Source organism: Globicephala melas, chromosome 14 (genome assembly GCF_963455315.2).
Source record: "Globicephala melas chromosome 14, mGloMel1.2, whole genome shotgun sequence".
NCBI lineage: Eukaryota > Metazoa > Chordata > Mammalia > Artiodactyla > Delphinidae > Globicephala > Globicephala melas.
Genome location: NC_083327.1, coordinates 80757100 through 80785094, shown reverse-complemented (window position 1 = coordinate 80785094; position 27995 = coordinate 80757100). Strand labels below are relative to the sequence as shown.

At 38.5% G+C, this 27995-nt stretch overlaps 1 protein-coding gene across 2 annotated transcripts; it reads right to left on the bottom strand.

The window, feature by feature from the left end:
* Positions 1–6: 6 nt before the first annotated feature.
* Positions 7–26516, bottom strand: WTAP (WT1 associated protein). 2 transcript variants are annotated; one of them, XM_030853016.3, is made up of 8 exons: positions 26212–26516; positions 19615–19652; positions 16193–16248; positions 12895–12953; positions 11732–11859; positions 7826–8004; positions 2704–2858; positions 7–1288 (listed from the first exon to the last, which is right to left on the bottom strand). In XM_030853016.3, exons 2-8 carry the CDS (start codon positions 19642–19644, stop codon positions 705–707), a joined length of 1191 nt encoding a protein of 396 aa, XP_030708876.1. In that variant the 5' UTR covers positions 19645–19652; positions 26212–26516; the 3' UTR covers positions 7–704. The 2 variants fall into 2 exon arrangements, with proteins under 2 accessions (XP_030708876.1, XP_030708875.1); XM_030853015.2 differs by lacking the exon at positions 26212–26516 and adding an exon at positions 25918–26082.
* Between the last annotated feature and the right edge of the window lie 1479 nt (positions 26517–27995).

Below are 27995 nucleotides of genomic sequence, written 5' to 3'. Positions count from 1 at the left end.
CTAATGTAAGGAGTTACAATAAAAATCTTTATTTAAGTTTGGTCAGTACAGGTGAGATATACTGGAGTCACAGAGCAATATGCATTAACAGGATACAACAATTCATAAAAACTGAGTAACTATGCACACAGTTTCTTAAACATTCAGTCACCTAAAGAGAAAATGCACAGATGTATGGTGGAAAAAACTGTATCTAACACTGAAACTACTATAGGACTCCTTCAACAAGTCCAACTTTCAGTGATAAAACTACTGTACTGGGCAGACCTGGCAGTCATAAACCCACAGCTATGCTAACAAGTCTGAACGGTGCGTAAGTACAATAACAGCATGAATAAGAATGCCCTTACACAGCACAGGTTCTAGGATAGACACAGATTTAAACAGACATCATTGTGTTACACTTTAAGGAAAGGTTTCCATTTACAACTTCACATTAACTCATATAAAAATAACCTGACCCTACACAAAATGTCCTTTTAGCAACATTCAAAGTAATTAACTGTTACAGTTTCCAAAGTGGCAGAGGTATTGAAGCAAAAAGAAAAAAAAAAAGGAAAAAAAAGGAAAAAAAGAAAAAGGGAAAGGAAAAAAAAAAAACACCCACAAAAAAGGCAAATTGTGACAAAAGTATGCGTTAATTTTCTGGACAGTATCCTCTCCCAAATTAAATGACACTGTATAAAAATTTGCTGGAAAAATTTTTACAAAACTGAACCCTGTACATTTACACTTGAGTCCAAGCCATTCTGAACGTGGCGGGAACCCGCAGTTCGGTTACCTTTCCCACTCACTGTTTTCTCCTCTTGAGGGTCATGATTGGAGTCTGTGTCATTTGAGTGGTGTGTGACAGAGTTTTCACTGCCCGTGGGAGAGTCTACACTTTCATACCCCGCACTGAGTTGGTTTACGTAACTACTACCTCCTCTGCCAGTTCTCTCCTCCGAGCTGTTGGAGGCCTTATTACCATTCCCTGGTGAAGAAGGGAAGTCATCTTCGGCTGTGTCCCCCTCCCTGTGAAATCCAGACCCAGACGTCCTCTGCCGGGAGGAACTGCCATTACTTGGTCCGTTGGCCAGACGACTGCAGTCTTTACCTGTGGCCTCTGCCTGTCCTACAGGCTCAGAAGATGTAGTCCTGCTGGTACTCGGGCCTGGGGCTTGAGACTGCTGCTGTTGGTACTGAGCCAACTGCTGGCGCGTCTCCTTCAGTTGTTGCTGAAGAACTAGAATGGTACTCTGCATACCCTCTACTTCTTCGTCAAGTTGAATGATGAAGTCATTCAGTTCTGTGCAAAGGAGAGTCAAACCTACTTTAATATCTCTTTTAACATATTTAAAAATATTTCTTAGTGCCTGCACAAAGCCAGGCAATCAGTAAATGTTTAAGTAAACAAATACAATTATAAAATCACAAGAGTACTTTAAAATTTTGCTTGGAATGTTAAAATAGCCATTCAACAATGAGTTTGTTTTGGGGAGGAAGGCAGAAGCTTAAAATAAATATATTAAAGCAACTAAATTTAAATTTATTCAAACTACCTAGCCACATAAAACTGGTCACAGCCCACAGAAGCTGCTCCACGTCTGCTGAGCTGGGGCCTCATGTCCAGCCCCTTACTCCTCATCTTCCGAGCCAATGTCTCAGCTCCACAGCAGGTTAGCCCCTGGGGAAGTGCGGTCCTCTACTCTAATACTCCAAAGAAGCCTATGCAGTCATCAAGGATTATCCCCCATCCAAGAACAAAATTCAGAGAAAATAACTCTTGAAAACTGATAAAAATACAGATGTCTATTAAGTTCTAAAAAGTCCTTGGGGGTGGAGGGGGAGTTCATTTACTACTATACAAAACCTCCTATTTACTATATTTATAAATAGTGAGAGCTAAGAACCATCACTTTGAAAAGGCAGTTTTAAAGATATTGCTTGACTAGCGACCTTCTTTGCAATTAACTACAGTTTGCAATTAATCTAATCTCCAGAGCTTGGGTATTTTTCTTACTACTAATCTTCCTCACAAAGGAGAAATAGCATGGATGAAACTATACTTGCCCAGCGAAAAAAGAGATGGCGGCTGACAAGTTGCGTTTGTCTTAGCAAAGAACTATTACATCTTATTCACTAAATAGGATCTTAAAAGGTAAAATCAACTATATACTTTTATTTATTTATTATTTTCTATTTTTTGCCGTGCCGTGCGGCTTGCAGGGACTTAAGTTCCCTGACCAGGGATGGAACCCGGACCCGGCAATGAAAGCACCGAGTCCTAACCACTGGACCACCAGGGAATTTCCACAATCAATTATATATATTTTCAGATCCCTGGAAATAGCCAAATACTTCCAAGATTTACACTTACAGAAACTGGTTGAATGAAGATATTCCCTCTTTTAAGCACTGAATATAAATTTATATAGCTACATAATACAACAGCCTTTCTATCTTTTGCCAAATCCCACCCCTAAAAAACAAAAACTTCTTACGAAATTTGCACAATAAACAATTCAGGGGCTGGGGGGGGAGGCTGAGGGGACCGCTAAGATTAAATGGCTTTGTTTGCTGACTCAATTGGAAATATTTCACTTATAATTTTATAGAACCATTGGCAGAGATGAGCATATACACTCTAATCTATAATACTCATGCCTGGCAGTATTTTAAAGCCAGTGCAAACTTAACCAAACTTTTCAAAAAACCCCTTACCATCCTGACTGCTTTTAAGCTCCTCACTATATTTCTTCTGTAAAGCCAATTCTGCTTCAAGTTGTGCAATACGTCCCTGGGACAGCTGCCTTCCAAGCTCTTGATTCTCCTGGATAAGCATTCGACACTTCGCCATTAACTTTTTGCCTGTTTGGCTGTAAAGGAAAGAGCCATTCATCACAAAATGAAGACAAAACTCTCTACAACCTTCTTTGCTTGCAATTATTACAACGATAGATGTAACACGTACAGAACATAACACTATGTCACAGCAGATGCCTCCCTACAATTACCATCTTCTTTTTGGAATACATCCATCTTGTACATTTCAGTATTTTGCCAATACAGCAGCAAAAATTTTAAAAACCTAAAGAAGAAGTACCTAAATGGCCACTTTTTGTTTCTATTAATAACTGATTCTGAAATCTATTTTTATCCCAAATTATAATTTGAAATAGAAACAGGCCAGTTAATTAACACACATTTTAGATATACAGTATTAGTAAAGCACTAAGGTACTTAGCTTTATGGAACAGAAAAGTTCTTGAAAGGGTAAATGTAACATCAACCTCAAATGTAAACTTCTTTAAAATACCTAATATATAAAAATCAGCACCTATAAATATATAAATGAATGAGAGTATATTTATTCCTGCTAGATCAGCATTTTTAAGGATGCCTCTTAATAGGCAGTTCTCACAAGAATATTTACTGCATTAAGTGAGGCCTGTTCAGTTACTGTTTTTAAAAAGCCTTCAGACTATTCCTATTCACCAATCCCTCATTTAATTTCATATGATATATATACTTTTGAGCTGTCTTAAACTGGGATGAAAGTTTTTGAAATTTTAATATTGGTATGTGGTGAAGATTTTATCCATGTTGAAAAGATTACTCTTAGGACACAAAAATAAGGTTGGAGTTACTTATCATAAATAATGCAAATATGTAAGTGTGTGCCAAATTAGGAGTGCCATACTTTCAACAAATTAGTTACCAAGTGCTAGTGCAATGTACTATAGACCTCTGTGCATATACACAATAATTGCAAAAATGCAATCAATGTTCATCCCCTATATTACTATTAAGGATGAGATGAATTTGAAGTAGTATATCAGGCAAATGAAAGCCCTATTAAAGGAGTTAAAAGAAGAAAACAATAGAAAGTGTCAGCAAAAAAATTCTTTAACCAGTAAGGTCATTCTGAACTTTACTCCATCACAAGAATATCAAACTGTCCCTATCCAAGTTTCAAAGGTAACATCACAATTATATACTTAAATTAGAACTCTTTAAAAGTGATTCTTTCTATTCTTATTAATGAGGCTAAAGAAAAGCAGTGAAGTTTTATTGAGACACTGTTACTGGGGCTTTTGGTTGCATTTTTGCAATTGCTGTACACACACTTTTTAAATGTTTTAAGATAGGAGCACTTTGTAAATGTTTCTCATTCTTTGGCTCAGTGTTGCAAGGTTCTTTTATCAAGAGCACATGTTCTAACCCAATATGATTCAAGCAAAAGTTTTTAATACATTTTCCTTACACAAATCTCTGGTAAAACCTGGGGTACCACTGTGCAAAGGAGCCTCAGATGAAAACCATGAGTTAGCATGTGGTAAGGGTTTTTTCTCTACATGGCAACTTTATTAGCTGATATTTCTGTTCATTGTTATTACAGCTCCAGATATCCCCCATTTCCTATAAGCACCCTCAGACTTTAGTCTCTAGGGAACAAGAGTTTACAAATCAAATGAGGAATAAGAAACACGCACCATCATCTAAGACAGGGGCATTCCTTCCACTTTACTGCCTATGCTCCCACAACACTGCTTTCTTGCAAAGTATATAGCATCAGTGTTTACCAACCTGAGAAATCTTTTATATGAATTTTTAAAACACAGACAATAGTAAAATCAATACATTGTGACCTGACTTAACCTCATATAAAGTATCACAAATTCTAATGCAAAAAAAATTCATTTATGAAGTCATGCCTTTTTATAAATGCCTGTTCTAAAATAATCCTACCACTTCTAAACTTAGTGATCACTTTAAAACAAATCTTCAAAAAACTGCTGTTCTTTAAACATTCTGTAATTTTACTATGTCATGTAAAATTTGTGTTGTGTTCATCATATCACAAAAGATGATAAGAATCCAATTACAAGTAACTTGTCTTTGGAATCATTTTACCAAAAAAAAAAAAAAAATCTAACTCATTCCTAAAAATCAAATAACCCACAAAGAAAATACAATAGGAAATAATTTAAGAGAATGATTTATAAAAAAGAACGGACACTGTACACTGCTTTGTCATCAAGGGGAAGGGAGACAGGGTATTCTGAAGAGGTGTACACACAAGTACCTAAATGTTTAAATGCAAACTGAAAACTGTCAAAACACTGCAATATATCCCCCTAACTACTCTAAAATATATGCACTGTCACATGTATGAAATATTTTAACTAAAGTGGACAACATAATTCATGAGATCTTTCTTAAAACAGAATAAAAAAGTGGAAAACAAAACAAAACCCACATAACCCATTCTATTTGAATTATTCCAGACAGAGTATTGATTGAGGACTATTTGTTTCAAATTAATGATGTATTTATACCACCTGATGAACCCTGGCTTATAGCCTACTTTTTACAAAATAAAAACCCATTTATAGGTAATTAAAGTAAATTATGATTTACTCATACAATGAAAATATTATATAACCATTAAAAATGGTAAGTAATTTAAATATAGTAAAAAATGGGAAAATGCCCAAGGATAAAGTGGGGTGGGGAAAGCCCTGGCACAAATCATCTGTATGTATGTATACATGTCACATTTGTTTAAAATCTATATATATATATATATATATATATAATTACTGTATATGCACACAAATTATCTTAATGATACCCAAGAAATTTAAAAGTGCTTACTACTCCTGCGGAATTGAACAGGGAAGGGCAAGGTCACACCCAGGAGTAAAACTCACTTTTCACCTCCACTTTTCTTTACACTGTTTCAATTTTATACATTAGCATGTGTTACCTTATTAATTAAAAAAAAGTTTTTAACAGTAAGAAGAAAAAACCCACTTCAAGGTGACTGTTACCTAAGTGGCAAAGAAAGATGCTTGGCTAAATTTGAGTACATGTTAATGATACCTTTTATGAATTATTTCCTGACCTACTGAGAATACATAGGTCTTCTCTACTGTGATCTTAAATGGCATAACATATACACAAAAGCCTTAAATCGGGCACAAGAAGCCAATTTCAAACAGATTTGGTTACTTACCCTCCAACCCCCACAAGCAGTGAGAATTTTAGAAGCGATTTCTTACCGTGAAGTCACACAAACCACTTCTCCAGCCCACCCTCTGCCCCACAACCAGTTCCCTAAAGCACACACATACAAGATACTTACAATTTATTTGAATGATTAAGAGAGAACTTAAGTCACCCTTGTTAAAACTGCACTTAAACGTTGGGGCAATCTGGAACATTTATCTTCCACTCATCTTAGACTCCATTATCACCAAGTGAAAATTCGAATTGGTGACTTATAGAATGATCTGACGAAAAAATTCACCTCCAGGATTGGATGGAAGCATGAAGAAAATAATGCCTCATTTATCTAAATGATCAAATGAATTTGCTAGAAATGATCACTATACCTTGTTTTTTTTTTTTTTTTTTCCAATTCACAAAATGTCTCACTTAGGCCAGCCCACAGTTCCAATACATTCTGTCCCCAATCTTCTGGCAGGCACCCTGTGAAGCTGTCCCACATTAATGTCTACTGCAATATCCTGGGACAAGGTGTCAAAAAGCAACAAGTGTCAAGTCTCCTTGTCTTTTATGATACCAGCTGGAAAAAAGTAGGTCTTTAAAAAATGAGACACAGAGCCTTTTCCTTCACTTTGAAGAGCACAGCAACAATTTTTTCGAAATCAATCTGCTCTCACAGCCCCCCCAAAACCAAAATGTTAAAAGTACAACAAAATCATCATAGTAATCCTTGAACTTAAAAAACAAAACAAAACCAAAAACAAAACAAAAAAAAAACCCAACTATTTCAAGGCACATTTAATTTAATATCAAGAGTGCAATACAAAAGGCCCAAATACAATGAAGGAACACATTCCCCCATTAACACCAACGACAATGCTCTTTCAACATGTGCCTGTTGAATGGAATGGGGATTTAATAAATTTCACTACTGAAAAAAATAACGCAGTGAGTCTCATCACAGCTAATATCCTTATACAATCTAGTTGTGAAATGAATGTTTATAATGCTTCAAACAGTTTAGACCTGAAGTTTGATACCACACCTTCATTATTTGTACAGTCCTCAATAAGATTATCTACAGTATTAGCAACCATTCAAAGAACAAACCATTGAGTAAAACCACATTGATTAAGGCTCAATCAAGTAATATGGAGCCCCAAACTAAATGGTTAAATATATGAACTACTTGTACTGACATCTATTATTTGATTCTCTCATGACTATTAAGTTGGTTCTTAGCAAATAAACCCTTTAAAGGCAAAATTCACCTCATTTGAGTTTGACCCAGAAGTTCAACAACAATCACGAAGTCCACAGTCTTATTGGCAAAACTGATATACAGTGTCTCTAAGTCACTATGCTCAAGGTTAAGAGCGATGCATATTCCATCTTTACATTTACTGGAATTTTACATGTTCAATTCATGATTTTAAATCTCTAGGTTTTCATTCCTCCAAACTGTCTGAAGACACAGTGTGCCACAGACTTAAGACTTCTGTTTCTCCCTCTATTTTCTTCAAACAGAAACACTTCTCAAGTGTCTACATGTTCTAGAAGGGGAATTTTTCGGAGGTGGCCACTTCTTCGGAATAGTCCGACGCCATCAGGCCTCTGAAGCAAGGGGAGGGGGAAGAGAAAAAAGCTGAAACACAAGGTTCATCTGGTAAGTTTTACATTACCCATTACAAGCTGGATAGTATAAGAATGTGGCTTTTTGGCTCAAAAAGTCTGAGTCTTGGTGTGGAAACGAGTACTTGGCTGTCCCACCACAGCTTTCTCGTAGTGGGACTGTCAGGGAAGTCTTGACTGGGGAGTATGATTTGTTTACCTATCAGGCGTAAACTTCCAGGCACTCAGTTCATTTTGGGCTTGTTCCAGTTTGTCTTTAGTCTGTTCCAGTTCACCTTTCATTTTTAGGAAAAACAAGTTGATCGCTGGGTCTACCATTGTTGATCTCAGTTGGGCAACGCTAGGCTGCTGGACTTGCTTGAGGTACTGGATTTGAGTCTGTGCAAAGCAAAAAAACACCAATTACTACCAAATCCAAGGAAACATACTTAAGAAGAGATAAAATCCCTTTCATTCACTGGATTTACCAACTTGTTTGTTAAGTCCTTTCCCCCCTTGATCATAAAATCCTCTAAAAAAAGTACAAATTAAAAACAACTATTTGGGAATTCCTTGGTTAGGAGGGTCTAGTGGTTAAGAGTCAGTACTCTCACTGCTGGGGCCTGGCTTCGATCCCTGGTCAGGGAACTAAGATCCCGCACGCTCTGCAGCCAAAAAAGAAGAACCCCCCCCCCCCACGAAACTATTTAAGGTTATCCATGTAGAAATAAAGGCCATTTGATTGCACTCCGTATTTAGAAACTTCAAATATAAGGAGACTAACACGTTGGCAACCAAAACAGTACAAAAATCAATCAATCAATCACTGTTATATTTACTAAAAATGCTGATGCCCACTGGGGAAAAAAAGCAAAGTTTAAAATATTACTTATGTAAGTAAATCTGTGCTTATGGGAAATTAGTCTATACACAAGTTCCCTAAAAATACACCAGGTTACAAGGTTATAATTTAAAACATATTTGCATTTCTAAATTTAAAAATGTATAGTACTTACATATTTACATGAGTTGGCATTACAGCTTTATAAACAGCACCTTAACCCAAAATTAAGCATTTTTTCCCCCTCCAAGTAAATTTGAATCACAGCATTGTAAGGCTGGAAGGTGACTGACCTGGTCCAAACTGCTTATTTTTGAGAGATTAAATAAGCCAACTGTCCAAGGATAGTTAGTTCAGTGCCAGTACTAAAACCAGAATTCTTGTTCTCAAGCCTCCTGACTCCCAATCTAGGGCTTTTCCCACCATACCAAAACCCTCTGCTTACATATGAAACCTTCAACTTCAACTTTGGTTGTACTATTTACTAGCACACTAAAAATACATTTCTAAAATATGAGATACAGTGTATCATCATTAAATGCATCACTTTCTTCACACCCAAAGTAGATCTGGTTCAAGATCCTGCTCCACACTAAACCTTAAACAGGACTGAAACTAGGGCTTCCCTGGTGGTGCAGTGGTTAAGAGTCCGCCTGCCAATGCAGGGGACACGGGTTCGTGCCCCAGTCCGGGAAGATCCCACATGCCACGCAGCGGCTGGGCCCGGGAGCTGTGGCCGCTGAGCCTGCGCGTCCGGAGCCTGTGCTCCACAACGGGAGAGGCCACAACAGTGAGAGGTCCACGTACCGCAAAAAAAAAAAAAAAAAAGGACTGAAACTAACATTTCCTAAGCAGCTAATTTCTACCATAAAACATACAAATATAGTAGGATACATTTAGTTAGTATTTCACTGAGCAAACAGAACTATTTTTTCCTCTTTTAGCTTAAGGAATTTTAAAAGTAACTCATTTTAAACCAAAAAGTACACCTATTTATTCAATATAATGCAAGCTGCTGAGGTAATCTAACAGGAATAAAGCATGCCATGTAACATATAGCATGTACCACTATCACTAAAGAAAACACTGCCTCTCTTACACGAACATAGTTACTAGTATTTAGATTACACAGTGAACGGCCCTCATCTGCTACACATAAGCTTGCCATTTCCTTGTGTTTGCTCCTGCTGCCCTCTCTGCAAAACTTCTCTGTGTTCTAACTGAAAGAGCAGTGAGTTCTTCGGCTGGCCTGTGCAGAGAAGAGCTGTAAAAAAATGTGGCTGGAAAAAGTTAGGTTCTACTTGAAAACACTCTTAAATATAGGTTGAGATGACAAAAAGGGTGATGAGGCATCACCAAAGGCCCTGATTAGGCATAATATCATCAAAACTGCCAGTGTATATGGAATGGCTGCAGAATCACTGAGATGAGTCAACAGCACATACTATCTAGGCAAGTGTTAACAAGTATCTGGACTAGAATGTCAAGAATAGGATTCAAGAGATAAAAAGAAATCAAGATGCATTGGTTTTATGAGACATTATCATCAGCACCATCCATTCACACTCTACCTACCAGGTGCTAGCACTCTGAAGGTAAGATTCATCCTTTGCATGTGTAAGCATCTGGCACAGTGCCATGTTAACAGGGAAACCTAAAACTATTAATGAGTAAATGGTAGAACCTAGAGTCCTAAATATCACAAAAAGAAAGAATTAAATGGTTTTGAGACTAGGCACTTGAGAAGTAGTACTCATGCCATTAGACGTGAAAATCCTAAGCAAAAAAAAAATTGAATGGGATGGGTGGGTGTTACAGAAAAGAAACAAAAACAAAAACCCTATATTCAAAATGTTGGTAAGACTTCTTGGAACCAGGTATCTAGGTTAAAAAAAAAAAAAAGCCAAAGGTGGGAATGGTCAATAGTTGAAGTTAGGGAAAGTAAAGGCATATGAGTGCTGAGAAAGAGAAATTTCTTAATACGTTCATTAGTGACTTTACAGAAAAAATATCAGTGGCAGTGCAGATGGAAACTAAATTGGTAGAAACAAAAGGAATGGTGAGAAGATAGAGAAAATAACAGAGGCTACTCTTTAACAGGTAAAGAAGTCATTTTGAAGAAGTGAATGGGACTTCCCTGGAAGTCCAGTGATTAAGACTCTGCACTTCCAACGCAGGGCACAGGGGGCATGGGATCAATCCCTGGTCGGGGAACTAAGATCCCACATGCCGCACAGCACAGCAAAAAAAAAAAAAGAAGGAAAAGGGACTAAAGACTTTTGTGGAAATGTGGACAACAGACAGCGTCTGCACAAGAAGAATAAGGATTGTGATTAAGCCCTAAAGAACATTTTATTGGTGAGAGAAAAAACAGAACTGTGACCCACAGATTATTAGTTTCCAGTGACCAGAATATTGCCTTATGCATTAGATTTTAATAACTATCAAATGGAGATTACACAAAAAAATTCAGGAAAATTTCAGCTTTTAAGATGAGAAACAACAGGGAATTCCCTGGCGGTCCAGAGGTTAGAACTCAGCACTTTCACTGCAGGGGCCTGGGTTTGATCCCTGGTCAGGGAACTAAGATCTCGCAAGCCGCGCAGTGCAGTCCAAAAACAAAAAAACCAAAGAAAGAAAGAAAGAAAAAAAAAACTATTAGGAACAACAGGAATAGAGCTGCCCCTATCTTATATAACTGACATATACAAACACTAAAAGAAAGGGCTAAGACTGTCAAAGACAGCATAAAACTGACTCTAAATTCAACCCCAGAGCTAAAGGATCAAATATATCATTAGATTTCAGATCTATGTACACATGGCAAATAGTACGAATGAAAGATTAACAATTAAAAGACATGGTAGAAGTTGATGATACTAAGAAAAATAACTTTATGCAGAAAGGGGTAAAGACAGCAGAGGAGAAACTAATCAGACGGCTTGCTTAGTAAAGACTAAATGCTGCTTATACCCTCAGATATCAGTTACTTAAAGATATCTGAACCAATATACTAATTCTTATAAATCATGGAGATTTCAGAGAATAATTTAAGATTTTTGACTTCTTGGCCACAGAAAAATTACTTTAAATCCAATAATGAAAGGTTATCTATCAAAATTTTACATTTAGCACATTTAAGCTCAAAGTATTTCTACCTTAACAAAATGTGCATCTATAATTCCTATTAAGTAACAAAATTAGCTTAATGTGAATTAATACATGTCATCATGTGACCCAAAACCCAGTTCCTCAAAAAGACTTTAAAACATTTGAAATACTTACAGTACACTCCTGCATCTCTTGCTCCTTGGTTGCTAGTCGCATTACAAGAATGTTTTCCCTGCGTGCAGACTCTTGTTGTTGTTGCTTTAGTTTTTCTTCAGATTCCCTTAAGCCAGTTACATCATTAGCTGATGATTAAAGGAAAAAAAACCCCAACATCATGAAATATAATTTTCAAGATCAAACTGAACTAACCAAAAGAAAGTTCTGATTGCCTTTGAACAGATGATAAAAACCACGGTAACAAGTTTAAATCTTTACTTTCTATTCTACCAATGCTTCTGTAACAATGAAATCTGTTCCTGATCATGAGTGCTCTTTTAGGAGTTAGTGCTGTTATACGGGTCCACAGCCACTTAATGCTAGACGGGATTACGTTGTTATGGTCTAATCTGTTGCCAACAAACACCAGGAAACTTCGTTATTTGCATTTGTTTATACTATGAAGTATTCAGAAAGTCCTGATTAGTACCGTTTTTAACCTATTCAATATAAACATGCCCATAACTGCAGAGACAATTATTACTTTAAGTTTTCATAATGTTCACAACTTCTATGGATTATACTATAATCATAAAATAATTGAGATTTTAGGATATTAAGCTTTCTGAACTTGGAAAAGTGTACTGGTTTTTATACTCACAAATATTATGTTACTCTAACTCAGTGAAAAGTGACAAAGACTAAATTGGTCTGAAGACTAAATTGTATTATTTTTAGCAGATGTTGAAAAATCCATAAATACATAGCTGTATCCTATTGTTACAATTTAAGCTATCATAAATTTAATACTGGTTGCTTCTCTCTTCTAGAGTAATAACTCATGCTTCACTTGAAATTTCTCTGTGGAAGGGACACATCAAGGAAAGTTTCAAGTAGTTGTGAATTTCCCTATCTATGCTCTCTCGGAACCTTCAGTTAAAAGAGAAGTGCTATTCTAAGATTATTGCATGTTGGTCTTCTCCAATGACTGCGAACTCTTCAAGAAGAGACAGCATGTCTCATTCACCTATTTCTTAGCACCCAGCATAGTGCCTGGACAGAGTTCCTCAATAAAATGCTTGAATAAAAATTACTTAGTAAAACCAGTTATCCTGTGCTTATAACAACAATCTAAAAGGCAATAGTCACATAGTCTTTAGAAAGCTAAAACTCAAACTTACAGTTAAGATCTGTGTACTTGCCCTCCAAAGCTTGTACATATGCTTCATATTGTTTCCACCTAGTACAAAAATAAATCCATATTAGTTATGTTTAAATTGCTTTTATTAAATATACTAGAAAACCACATCCATAAGCTTTAAATAATACTGAGAATTCCACTGCATGAATTTTAATGTCTCTTCCATTTTGAGATAACCAGAAATCTAGTTTAACCCATAATAAATGAGTCACTTCAAAATTATTCCTTCTCAACTTACAGGAGTTAGGTAAATGGAAATACAGAGAAAAGTGTTCCCTGCTGAAAATACACCAAGCAGTGTTCCCGTGGGTCAGATCACACACCATACAGGACTTTGTATCACTGATGTTCAGCATGTTGCCTGGATTATGGAAGCTGACTGAAAAACTTAACCGTACTTTTCAGATATGCTCTCCACCTCAAACAAAAGGCATTTAAAAAACATGCCTAGGGACTTCCCTGGTGGTGCAGTGGTTAAGAATCCGAATGCAGGGGACATCGGTTCGAGCCCTGCTCCGGGAAGATCCCACATGCTGTGGAGCAACTAAGCCCGTGTGCCACAACTACTGAGCCCACGCTCCAGAGCCCGCATGCCGCAATTACCGAAGCCTGCGTGCCTAGAGCCTGTGCTCTGCAACAAGAGAAGCCACTGCAATGAGAAGCCTGCCCACCGCAAAAAAGAGCAGCCGCTGCTCGCCACAACTAGAAGAAAGCCCGTGCGCAGCAACGAAGACCCAACGCAGCCAAAAATCAATAAAGTTAAATAAAATTTAAAAAACATTAAAAAAAAATTTTTAAGTGCCTGATTATAAGGGACTGAAGGTTATCTCGGCTCTTACGTGAAAATACCACGTGATTCTCTCAAAGTAACAACAACAACAAAAAAGTGTGGGGGGGAGAGAACATACTATTTTTCAAAAGCATATCTAATTAGCAGAAACAACTTCCATACATGCCATATGCCATCAGGACCTTTCTTCATTATATTCCTCTACCCTCAAAATATAGGCCATATTAGCCGCTCTTGGCAATTACTGCAGTTAACAAACTTTCCCCAGTCTTACATTTAAGCAACTGCTCCTGGAAAGTAAGCTGTCTGCCACCTTGCTTACTTAAGAGCTGTTTTCAAGGTGCTCTTCAGTTACAGCTAATTAAAATTTACTTTGATTTTAGAAAATATTTTTATAATCTTAAAACCTCTGACAAGTTTGCTGTGAGATTTATTAACATTACAACACAATGAACAAAAATATTCCATAATATCAAGCTAATCCATTCTACATAAAGACTAGGCCAAGGGCATGCTCATTTTTACGGCCTCTACAACCTAGGACACAAAGAGGAGTTCATTCAACATTTTGGGATGAATAAAGATGTTTTGTGGAGGTTATATAAGAACTATTTATTTTAGAGGAAACGAGAAATATAAAAGCTCAGGGACTTCCCTGGTGGCGCAGTGGTTAAGAATCCGCCTGCCGATACAGGGGACACGGGTTCGAGCGCTGGTCCAGGAAGATCCCACATGCAGCAGAGCAACTAAGCCTGTGTGCCACAACTACTGAGCCTGCGCTCTAGAGCCCGCGAGCCACAACTACTGAAGCCCGAGTGCCTAAAGCCCATGCTCCACAACAAGAGAAGCCACTGCAATGAGAAGCCCGCGCACCACAATGAAGAGCAGCCCCTGCTCGCCGCAACTAGAGAAAGCCCACGTGCAGCAACGAAGACCCAATGCAGCCTTAACTAAAAACAAACAAAAAATATATATATAAAAGCTCAAACCACAAACATCCTCATCAAGTAGAAAAAAGAGACTAAGTAGCAGTTAATTTAAAATCACAAAGAGAATTAATGAGGAAAAAACCTACTTAAAAGTCATAAATGAGAAGTCCCTAAATAAATTAAACTACCTCAAGAATATAAATTGCACATGATTTTTAAAACCTTAAAGGTAATTTAACATAAAAAATTGTTCCTGATTTTTAAATTAAGATTATAGTACCGATTTCTCCCCCAACAGTTAAATCAAGAGACGGCACATACTAACCAGAGGAATTATCTAAGAAAGGATAAAAGGCAAGGAGTGTACCATATCAGAGGTACAAAGAGAACATCAACAGTATATCACAAGCGTCTACATCAGCAGGAAAGGGCAAAAGTATTTTAAAATACTAAGTATTTAAATTTTATGTGCAGGAAAATGAAGGTATGCAATAGAAAAACTTCTATGCATGAGATTACGGTAAAGGAAAATAAAGAGCATGTCTGCAATAGAGTGTAGCTAGTTAAGTAAACAAGGGTGGGAAATTATCGGGCTCTAGGAAACAATGGAGCATGTCATCTGTGTTTCCCTATCTTATAAAACCACCTTTTCTCTCCCCAACTTCCACTCTGTTAAATTTACTCAGTTCCTCAAGTAAAAATTCCTTGAAATTTCTAGAGGAAAAAGTTCAATGAACTTGCAGGTTGCTCTGAAATATTCATTTTATTTTTATCTAAAAGTTACCTCGTAAAAAACTTACCATAGTGATAAAATGCAAAAAGAATATATTTAAGTTATAAAATACAAAACATGCGTGATCCCATTTTCTGATTTCTTACATTTGAAAAACGAATAATATAATGCTGTACTTGACAATCTGCTTTAGTAAGACATTTTAAGATAACCACAGAAATTCAGAGCTGGAAGTCATCTTTAAAAGTAATTTAATCCAACTGCTTTAACTTGCAGATAATAAAATGAAAGATATATAAAGTTAAATGAGTTGACCAAGGTCACAGTTATGAGAAAGAGTAACTCTGCTTCACCAGTAAATAATATATTTCTTCCACAACGAGAAGAATATCCTTAAGGAGTACAACTTTTCCATGTTACGCAGAAAAGTAAAAAAATTAACTACATCAAAACAAGTCTATTCATTTGGTAAACTGAAAGCTTCCTGAGAACAGGGTCTTTCCCCATAGCAAGTTATACACATGAAGTACAAATGCTTTTCAAGTTAAAGTTCTGAATATTTGCCCTCTACAAGAAAAAAAGTCAAGTTACCTATCAGTCTAGAAGTTACCCAAGCTAGTGCTTTAGTTCTTTGAAGTGTTATGCTTTCCCCAATGTTTATATAATGAAGAAATAGGCCGTAGGAAAGAGGTTCAAAAAATATATTAAATGATTTGAGGATGTATTAACATTAAAAACAAAACAATACCTCACATAAACACTATAGTACAGAATCACAACATAATGTTCTATAGAAAGATTTTTATTTGGTAAAAGAACATTTTACCTGAGAATTAATTCATCTCGTGCCATAACTTTGAAGTCTGTTTCACTCAGTCGAACCTATAAAGAGAATTATGATACAAACTAAGTGCTCTTTCTTAAGGTTTTAAATATTAAATACCACTGGCACTTATATTCTTATTTTTATGAAGACAGGATCATACTTTTAATCCCTCAACTGCTGGTTTCTGTTATTAGGAATCCCCTTTTTACCAAAGACACACAAAGCTCCTCCCAAAAGGAAGCCTGTACTGAAATGTCTGAAACTTAAATGGCTCAGTACATACTACGACGTTTTTTAAAAAAAAGTCTTGGGCTTCCCTGGTGGCGCAGTGGTTGAGAATCTGCCTGCTAATGCAGGGTACACAGGTTCCAGCCCCGGTCTGGGAAGATCCCACATGCCGCGGAGCAACTAGGCCCGTGAGCCACAACTACTGAGCCTGTGCATCTGGAGCCTGTGCTACACAATGAGAGGCCACGATAGTGAGAGGCCCGCGCACCGCGATGAAGAGTGGCCCCCACTTGCCAGAACTAGAGAATGCCCTCGCACAGAAACGAAGACCCAACACAGCAAAAATAAATTAATTAATAAACTCCTACCAACATCTAAAAAAAAAAAAAAAAAAAAGTCTTATTTTTTGGAACGAAGTTTTTAAAAGGTGGACTATTTGTTATCTTTAAAACAGGTATCGTTATTAGGAAAATGCAAATTAAAACCCAATAAGCTATCATTACACCCTATTAGAATGGCTAAATAAAAAAATAGTGGTAACACCAAATACTGAGTGAAGATGCAGAGAAACTGAGCCTTCATACATTGCTAGTGAGAAAGTAAAATGGTACAGCTGCTCTGGAAAATAGTGTGGCGAATCCTTTTAAAACTAAAAATGGATGTTCCATGCAACTCAACAGTTGCACTCTTAAGCACATATTCCAAAGAAATGAAAATTTATTTTCACACAGAAACTTGTACACAAATGCTCACAGCAGCTTTATTTGTAATAGCCAAAAATTGGAAACTACCCAGATGTCTTTCAACAGGTGAATAGTAAACTATGATACCATGAAATACAGCAATACAAGAAACAGACAACTGACATATGCAACAACTTGGATAAAGCTGAAGGATATTATGCAGTGTGAAAAAACTCAAAGGATATGTAATACAGCATAATTTCACATATACGACATTTGTGAAATAGCATAATTTTAGAAATGAAGAACTGATTAGTTGTTGCCAGGGGTTAAGTTAAGAATGGAGTGGGAGAGGATGGATGTGGCTATAAAAAATGGCGTAAGAGAGACTTGTGGTAATGGTTCAGGTAACTATTTTGGTTGTGGTGCTGTTTACATTAAGTTACAAGTGATAACACTGCATAGAGCCACACACAGAATGCACGCACAACCAGGGAAGTCTGAATATGCTCTGTGGATTGTACCAATGTCAAGTTCCTGGTTTTGATATTCTTATGCAAGATGTCTGACAGTTATGCAAGATGTTAACGCTGAAGGAGGCTGGGTAAAGAGTGCACAGAACCTCCCTGTACATTTCTTTTTTTATAAAGTTTTTTTTTTTTTTTTTTTTTGCGGTACGCAGGCCTCTCACTGCTGTGACCTCTTCCTGTTGCAGAGCACAGGCTCCGGACGCGCAAGCCCAGCGGCCATGGCTCACAGGCCCAGCCACTCCATGGCATGCGGGATCCTCCCGGACCGGGGCACGAACCCGTGTCCCCTGCATCGGCAGGCAGACTCTCAATCACTGCGCCACCAGGGAAGCCCTAAAGTTTTTTGTTTTTTTTTAAATTTATTTATTTTTGGCTGCGTTGGCTCTTTGTTGCTGCACATGGGCTTTCTCTAGTTGCAGTGAGCAGGGGCTACTCTTCGTTTCTGTGTGCTGGCTTCTCATTGCGGTGGCTTCTCTTGTTGCAGAGCACAGGCTCTAGGCATGCAGGCTTCAGTAGTGGCACGAGGGCTCAGTAGTTGTGGCGCACGGGCTTAGTTGCTCTGCAGCACGTGGGATCTTCCTGGACCAGGGCTTGAACCCATGTCCTCTGCATTGACAGACGGATTCGTAACCACTGGGCCACCAGGGAAGCCCTTTCTTTTTTTTTTTTGCTGCACTGGCTTTCATTGCAGCGCGGTCTTTCTCTAGTTGCGGCGAGTGGGGGCTACTCTTCCTTGTGGTGCATGGGCTTCTCATTGCGGTGGTTTCTCTTGTTGCAGAGCATGGGCTCTAGGTGCACAGGCTTCAGGAGCTGTGGCACATGGGCTCAGTAGTTGTGGCTCGTGAACTCTAGAGTGCAGGCTCAGTAGTTGTGGTGCACGGGCTTAGTTGCTCCACAGCATGTGGGATCTTCCCAGACCAGGGCTCGAACCTGTGTCCCCTGCATTGGCAGGCGGATTCTTAACCACTGCACCACCAGGGAAGCCCCCTCCCTGTACATTTCTTTACAACTTCCTATGAATCAGTAATTTTTTCAAAATAAAAAGTTCTTTAAAGTGGGCATAATATTCTAATGAGATGAAATTGTTTTGCAAATTGAGAAATATTAAATGTTTTCTCTATACCAAAAGAAGATTGTAAAGCTGAGGCACCTCTCCTACTTTAATATAAAATTAAGTCTTATTAATTTCCCTTATAAGATATTAAAACATTTTTCTTTATAAAAATGTTTCAAATTGTAGCATTTACCAGTAACATGTTACTATCAGAAAACAGAAAAGGGAAAATCATTATACCAGAATATATTAAAAGCCTAACAGAAAGCACCCAGTAATTCTCAAGACTGTTAAAGCACTTGACCCCAAAACTTAGGACAGAAATTTCCGTAACATTTACTATTTAAATTGTCCACTTAAATATTCACTGGTTAATAAGCACATACCCCTACTTTCCCAACTGAATTATAAATACCCCTTAGAAACTGTTATTCTTTTGTAACCTCTTTTGTGTGTGTGTCATAGTGACTAAACTGAAGAAAAAATGGGGAAAATGAGACTAGAAAATAAAACTTCAGAGGAAATGGTAGAATCTAAGAACCAACTAGCTGTAAACTGTTTTGAAAAATATGGAAGTGGTTCTGCATTACAACCAAAGGGATTTAAGTTAGGAAAAAAAAGAAAATAAGTAACTTATAGGATCTTGTAAAATAATCTCTTATTTTGACATTATTTGTAGTTATATAGCTGGGAATATTCATATGATAAAGGCTACAAGTTGACCATGGGGATGTCATTATTACAAAAGTTTTCCAAAGGCTGAAAATATTCTAAAATATATTACATATTAGATACAACGTCCCACACATTATACACCCATGATGCTATTAATATAAGGCAAGGGAGTAAACAAAAGCAAACAATATGGATAGTGCCTTCAACTCTATTAGTCAAAAGAAGTGCTTAGAAACTGCTGAAAAAACAAACCTTTTTAGGAAGAGGTTCCTCGTTGGTCATCTTGAATCCTAGAAAAAAGGAATAAAGAGAGGAAAGTCAATTGATTTTCTTCCAGTTAAGGTAGGAAGAAAAAAAGACTGGCTTTTTCAAACGAATTTATTACTGAACTCAGTTATGACCAAATCATTCGGTTATTTTTTTAAATTAAAATAAACCTTTTAGGAACGAAATTGAGTTACTTGCAGTGAAGTGGATGGACCTAGAATCTGTCATACAGAGTGAAGTAAGTCAGAAAGAAAAACAAATACCGTATGCTAACGCATATATATGGAATTTAAAAAAGCGGTGCTGATGAACCTAGTGGCAGGGTAGGAATAAAGACGCAGACGTAGAGAACGGACTTGAGGGCACTGGGTGGGGTGGGGGGGAAGCTGGGATGAAGTAAGAAAGTAGCACTGATATATATACACTAGCAAATGTAAAATGGATGGCTAGTGGGAAGCTGCTGCATAGCACAGGGAGATCAGCTCAGTGCTTTGTGACCACCTAGAGGGATGCTCAAGAGGGAGGGTGGAAGGGATGCTCAAGAGGGAGGGTGGAAGGGATGCTCAAAAGGGAAGGGATATGGGGATAAAATGTATACATATAGCTGATTCACTCTGTTGCACGGCAGAAACTAACAACATTGTAAAGCATTTATGCTCCGATAAAGTTGTGAAAAAAATTATATACCTCTTAGACTAGTTTTAGATTTACAGAAAGGCTGCAAAGATATTACAGGGTTCCCATATACTCTACACCCAGTTTCTCCTTTGTTAACATCTTACATTACTATTGTTATTAGGTTTTTTTTTAAACTCTCTTATAAAAAAGTTGATCATTCTTTGTAATGTTGCCACAAAGGATTGAAAGAAATATAATCAACCACTGGACCACCACGGACGTCCCAAAGAAATACAATTTTTCAATGCATTCTTACAATTGCCCTGTGAAAGACAAATCTGGCAGCAGAAGTAATAGGTTTGTGCTGAAGTCCGATACTGGCCTCAGGCAGTATCTCAGGCATCTTGTTGAAAGGACAGAGGAAGGGTAAGACCAGTTGCTAAGCCTTTCCTTTTACAGAATTAACATTGTTATAGTAAGGTCAAATCTATCATCCTCATGATAATTCATCACTACACAATGCAGGTATGAAGGTATTTACACCTTAATAAAAATATCCCTACATTATTTAACTTCATGTCACAGAATAATTTGTATCTCAAAATTAGCTTCTTTTATAAATTTACATAAAATTCACTTAATCCTGTTGAAAAAGATTAATGACAGAAATACTCTCATTAACTTTATTATGCTTACTGAAAAGACTTGTGCTATTTCCTAATATTCAAATTTAACAAAGAGAAGCTAATTTAAAGTTATTCCTAGGTATCCTTTCTAGCAGCAAAGTCATAAATGTTCCCTTACATCTTAAACTTTCTTTTTAGTTTATTTTACCTGCCCATACTTACTACAAATTCCAAACAATTAAATAAGTAGCCAGTAAATAAGTCACAGAGATATAATGTACAACACAGTGACTATAGGTAATAATACTGTATTACGTAGATTTGAAAGCTGCTGAAAGAGTCAAAATCTTCATCACAAGAAAAAAAGTTTTGTAACTACGTATGGTGACAGATGGTAACTAGATTTATGTGGTGATCCTTTTGCAATGTATACAAACATCAAATCCCTATGTTGTACACCTGAAAATAACATGTCAATTATACGCAATAAAAATAACTTAATCAAAGAATTTACAGTGTAAAACTGAGTTTTAAAAGCTACTTGACTTCTTGATGAATATCTGAGATTCCTCAAAAGGAGATGATTTTCAATACCATTTTTTATATTACATACAATCCCAATTCAAATATTCTAATCATACTGTCACTAAACCCTGATTTTCAGATTAGGTACACTGAGTTGAAAAAATCAGTACATTTTAAGGAAAAAAATTATATATTGATCATATCATAAATTAACTGCCTTAATTCTTCCCTCTTTGATAATCTTATCATTGGATGTAAAACAAAAACCTGAGCATATATCATTAGTTTCTGAGCTGATGGAGTTGATCAAGTCTCTATGACCAACCAACACCTATGAAGACCTGACCATATTTCTATGATTTAAAAATCGGTATTTTTTCTCTGAATTGGCCCCTGCCTACTTTAGCCCCCTTATCACCCAGTTTATAATCTCTGTTGCAAGTTATAGACAGCTGCTTAGTGACTGATTATCCTAACGTGACTCTAGAGTGAATCCAAGAACTTGGAAACAAACGCTCACCATGTTCACCTCCAGAGGCCTGACTACTTATATTTTAAAATGGTTTTAATGGGCATTCACTCCACTAGACTGCAACCTCTTGGAATCCACAACTCAAGTTTAACATTTTCTTTGAACTTCCCATTTGTCCAATGCTAAATAGTAGGTAAATATCAATAACGTACTAATAACGTATTAAAATGGTACAAGAAAATTTGAGCCATTTGAACTTTTAACATACTTAAATAGTATATAAATGGGTACCTATATGTCAGTCTTCTGGTTAAATCCTTCTAAAGGCTTCCCATCTCAAAACTGTGCATGTGGTACATATACACAATTGAATATTTCTCAGCCATAAAAAAGAATGTAATAATGCCATATGCAGCATGCGGGCTTCTTAGTTGTGGCATGTGGGATCTAGTTCCCCCGACCAGGGATCGAACCCTGGCCCCCTGCATAGGGAGCCCGGAGTCCTACCCACTGTACCATCAGGGGAGTCTCCTGTTTTTGTCTTTAAGCCCCACTGCAGAATTCTTGGTGACCTCCAATTCTCAGAATTCTAAACAGCAAGTTATTTACATTTTTAACACTGGCTTATGTTCTCTCTCCTTTTAAAAAGCTTGACGCTGGGTAGATTCTAATAACACTGCTTAAAGAATACCTACATTTTCTTTATAAAAATAGATGTTTAAATTTGTAATGTAAGTCAGGGATAAATCCAGGTTTTGTATATGTTTGCGTTTCACATGTTGACTCTCAATCACAAGTCACTCCACATGTTATGGAATATGTGACTTGGGAAATCAAAGCATAAGCATTTAGTAAGAAATTCCTCCCTTATCTTTAGCAGATGAAAAGTCAATCTTTGCTTGAGATTTCATGATATGCCACAACAGTTAAATGGACAGTGTGACAAAAGGCAAATTAGAAACAGGCTTAAAATTTGAAAGCATCAACATTCAACTATTTAATCAAAATAGAACCTGGTTCTCAATTCTGACTCTCCCACTGCACATGTGCTGTGAAATTTATTACTCCCCAGGGCAATTTTTTTTTTTAGCACAACTGACAAGCACAATACCATCTAAAGTTAATTCTACATTCATAAAGACAATGGATATTCCAGGTTCTTAGAACAAGCTATTTTCATATCAGAAAAACAGAATGACTGAAATATCATTTGGAGTTGAACCCTGAGTCTCGAAGGGAAAAAATGAATATATACCCAGTGCTATGAATCACTTATTTAATAACCACAACTTCTACAGTCGAAGTTAGTTTCCATTTTCCAGATGATGAAAAGGGTTATGAATCATTAGGTGATTAGCTCAGATTAAAACAGCTACTTATTAAAAAATGGGGGGGGTAGAGAATGCTAGAGAATTAGCATTAGCTAGAGAATGCTAGAATTCTAGAATGCTAGAATTCTCTAGCATTAGCTAGAGAATGCAGAAAAGCAAAATAGAAAAAAAGCAAAAATTGACCAATTTGGCTACCTTTTAGCAAGTTTAAGAGGACTGGCTAAAACATGGTTTTATGTTTTATGTAAAGTTTTGTTATCCATGTGGATAATTCAGAGGTAATATAGCTCTTAAGTTTAGACCGTCAGAACCACCATCTACTCCTGATGCCTTTACACTGAGAAACATCTTATGATGGAGAGTTCGGTTTTGGTAGGCTAGGAGCCTAGCATCCCAGATCTCAGTACTTCTCTGGCTCTTAGCATTATGATCCCAAGTTATGCAACTCAGTTCTCCCTTAACAGAGAAACAAGTACCAGCCAACACTTCAGTAAGAAATCACCTACCTTGCTGAAACTCATCACAACTAAACGTAAGAAACTAATAATCTGACACTGTATTAGCCTAGGCACTGTAGTAGAAGTGTACTTGTTAGGAACTGGAAGACCAATTTTTCTTGACTATGTATCAGTCATGTGATCTTGAGCAAGTCACTTTCTCTAGATTGCAGTCTCCAAATCAGCAAAAAGTGGATACCAGTTTTGCCTGCCCCACAAAGTGCTACAAATGTCAGTGTTTTAAGTGCCATAAAAATACTATACAAACAAAAGATATTTCAAATAAAATACTAACATTAACATAAAAGAGAATTTTAATGTGTATTTAGGAAAGATTAAAGTAAATTCCACCAACTACATTTTCAAGAGTTGAGAATGTTTATTTATAGCACTGAATCTAGCCTGATACACCGCCTTAATATCTAATGGGATATACTGTTATAGGAATATTGAAAAGTTTTGCTCTAGTAAGCTTAGTAATAGAAAATACTTAGATGCAGAAAAATAGAAGGTAATAAAAACAAGAATAAAACCAAGTACTATCTACATCTTGCTTTGCAAAAGCAAAGCAACAGAAAATTTTTAAGAGCAAGAAAAATATTTTTTTCAAGAGCAAGATAATGTACAATTGAATGAAAATGATCAAGACCTCTAAACAAAGAATATTTTCAAGGGAATTCTATATTACACCGATACATACATACGAGAGTGTAACGGACTCTGAAAGCTGTAACGTACTGTACAAATACAATTATTACAACTCTCATCTCCATGCCACAAGGCTGCTACGGATTTTCTGTATTATACCAACCCATTTCTGACAAATACTCAAAATTCAATCAAGAAAGCTATATATTATGAAGTTCTATAAATTACATGAGCTAAGTAAAAAATAGCAGTGCCTGGGATACACTTTTATCAGTACTTTTGTCCTTTGGGAGTTAGAAATTTAGGTAGTTTGCCTAAGTTCCGCCACTGAGAAGTGAAAATACTGATCTCTTAGCTATAGCTATCTGCTTAAGATAACGTAAAATCTGAACGCACTCTAGGAATACAGCCACCAAAACCCTTGAAATTGAACCTCCTCTTTATCACGAGCCCCAATTTCTTTCCCAATTTCTAATGCACCGCAATTTCTTTCCCCAACTTGCCTAATCAGATGCTACTAAATGTCATGTGTACATATATAACATTTAGGCATCTTGAAAAGATTTTCACGGTAGCTTTATACGGGGTTTTAAATGTCTACAACATGTTTATCTGTCACATAAGTCTTAATGGTCAAAGTTTTTAAATAAAAAACCCGGTCGATAATCACTTTGTTGTACACCTGAAACTAACAACATTGTAAATCGACTATACTTCAAAAACAAAACAAAACAAAAACCCGGTAGGACTTGTGGTGACAGACGCGTGACTTCCACGTATCCTCCTCAGCAATGGAATTAACTAAATTCTGAGAAGGAAAACTACATGGACAACTCAGGACTGTAACATGATCATGAAAGTATTTCTTTATCTTTTTAAATCTCGGACAAAAGAATCGTTTCTTGCTTTATAAACACGGTTATTAAGGATTTTAACACAGTCCTCTAGGATCAAATATCCAACTGACTTCATGAAAACAAACTTGGACTTTTCCTATGTGCTCCCATGAAATATGGTTTAAAAAATTAATAACAGCCTTACAGGGATCCGAGGTGAGACTCTAAAATTTCACGAAAACCTCTAATTCAATAAATAATCTTTCTCTTTTTAATTCAGAACGCATGCCATCATTTAAAAATGGAAGTCCACAAGACAACGCAGCTGCAATATTAAGCTACTGCGCGACGTGCGATTTGGTCAACGAACGCTGCTTTCCTTCCCCTGCTGAACTCATTCGTGCCGCCAGTCCTCGCGCTCCGGCCGAGGTGGGAGCCGGCGACACCGGGGCGGGGACTAGACGCGCACCGAGAAGGCGGCCTCCGATTGTCGCCCGCCCCGCGGGAGCGCCCACCTAGCCCCCGGGACCCTGAGGACGGAGGTAAAATGGCCTCGGGGTGGCGGAAGTGTCCCTGCAGGCGGAAAGGCGGCGCGGCTAACGGGAGGCCGGCGGGCCCGGGAACCCCGAGTCGCCCCCTGTGCTCCGTCCGCCCCTTCCCGGGCCGGGCGGCCGCGCCTCAGCCCTGGGGACCCCGAGATCCTCGCCGCCGCTCCAGCGAGCGGCCCGCACCTACCTCTCCTGACGGAGGCCGCGCCGGCGCCGCCCAGTCACATAGGCTGACCCCGCGCTACCCGCTCGCTGTCCAGGCCGCCCGACCCCGCTGCCGCCGGCCCCCGCGCTCCTCCTCCCGCCACAGCCCCGGCTCTCCCCTTTATTTGCAGGTCTCGCTGCCACAAAATGGCGCTGAGGGAGGAAGCGAGGTCCCGTCGCCCCACCCCCTTCCCGCTCCTCCCGCCGCCCCGCCCCGCGACGCCGCCGGCGCCCGCCCGCTTCTCCGCCCCGCCATGTTAGCGCCCGGCCCACTCACCGACCAGTTGTCTCACGGACGCGGCCACAGCTTTCCGCCCGCCGGGCCCAGCCGCGGGGAGGAAAGGCGAAAGGAGGGCGCCCGCTGAGGGCCTCGAGTCGCTACAGGAGGAGCTGCGCCTGGTGGCACGCCCCGCGGCCGCTGAAGCGCTGCGACCTCGGCGGGGGCGGGGAGGGAAGCGGGCCTCAGGGAGTGGTGAGCCGCGAGGTCGCAGGTCAGCCGCGGGGCATCACGGGAAGGGCGGCGGGGGTCGCGATTGGCGGCGCCGGGTGGACGCGCTCCCCGGGCGGACAAGCTCGCCGGGCCACCTGCGGCTGCGGCGCTGCCTCTGGCGGAGGAATCTGGGCGAAGGCGGCGTGTGATTGGCTGTCCTTTCGTACAGCACCCATCTGTGATGCTTCCGCGCGCTGTCGGCAAGGTGCAACCTTAGGAGCGACGCCGTGGGCGGGGAGTGCGAGCAATTGAGGCTTCGTGAGCCCTTGCTGTTTGAAGTTCTGAGAATTTGGAAACCGATGATCTTTCTTCCGTCAGGAAGTGCTGCTTCCTGGACGCTTGGTTCGTCCCCGCCTTGAAATCTCGAGGTGAAACCGGGGAGCTATTGTCTAGTACGTGGAGGTTTTGCTCTAGGGGCACCTTGCTAACGCAGAAGCGAGGGGAAGGCGAACCTTGTGAGGTTTTAATGGAACCGATAATATAAGGTTTTTAATTCGAATATACGCCCTTACGCAAGGCTGTGTGTCATCCGGACCGTCGCGTAAGACCGATGGTGTTACCTGGTAGACGTGAAACAAGTCTCATACTTCCTACAGGGGTCAGGTAATCTTTTGATTGGGCTGCCCTTATCCAATTTTACCAAAACCGTTTATCCCCAAAGGAGGTGTTCTGGAATGAGGTGATTTATGGGGATGAGATTAAACTATACTCCAGATGGTCAAAGACCAAAATCCGAAGAGAAAAATGGGCAAGGACATGAACAGACATTTCACACAAAAGACCAGCAATGGTCCGAAACGTAAAAGTCTGTTCGTCCTCACTTATAATGGAAATGCACATTGAAATTACACGGCAGTGGAGAAACAGTGCTCGTAAATTTCCTGGTGGGAATGGGAAAATGATTCAGGCCCTGTGGAGTACCAAAATTATATATGCACTTATTCTTACGTCTTGCAATTTCACTTCTAACCCTAACCTTATTCTGAAAATACACCTTCACTTATAGAAGCAACATGTAGGCAGGGTTACTTGTTGTAGTGTCATAGCAAAAGTTATGAAATAACTCAAATGTCCATTAATAGGGAACTGGTTAGACACCGTACATCCATAACATGAAATACAATGCAACCCCCCCCCCCAAAAAAAGAATGAGGATGCTGTTTATATGTTGCTTTGAAATGCGTCCCAGGCTATGTGGAAAATTGGAAGCATATCCTAGAAACAATAAAAATGGTTACCTATAGAGAGTGGTGGGGAAAGGTGGAGGCGAAAGAAATAAAAGCAAGACTTCTCTGACTTTGAACTTTTGAAGTTTTATATAGCCAAAAAGTACATTGAAGAGGAAACAAACCCAAAGTTGATAGCAAATTAAAATAAACTTAACTGTAAGTCACATTGGTAATGCAACTATCTTGTTACACAGAGAAAGGAATTAATTCCCCAGGGCTTTTGGACATAGTACTCTAAGAATTATCTGTGGTGAGATATATTCTAAGGTTGAGAAAGAACTGCAAAGGAATCTTCAGCTTCGCTCAGTGGTTTATAATTAATGGTAATTTTGTTGCTGTGGT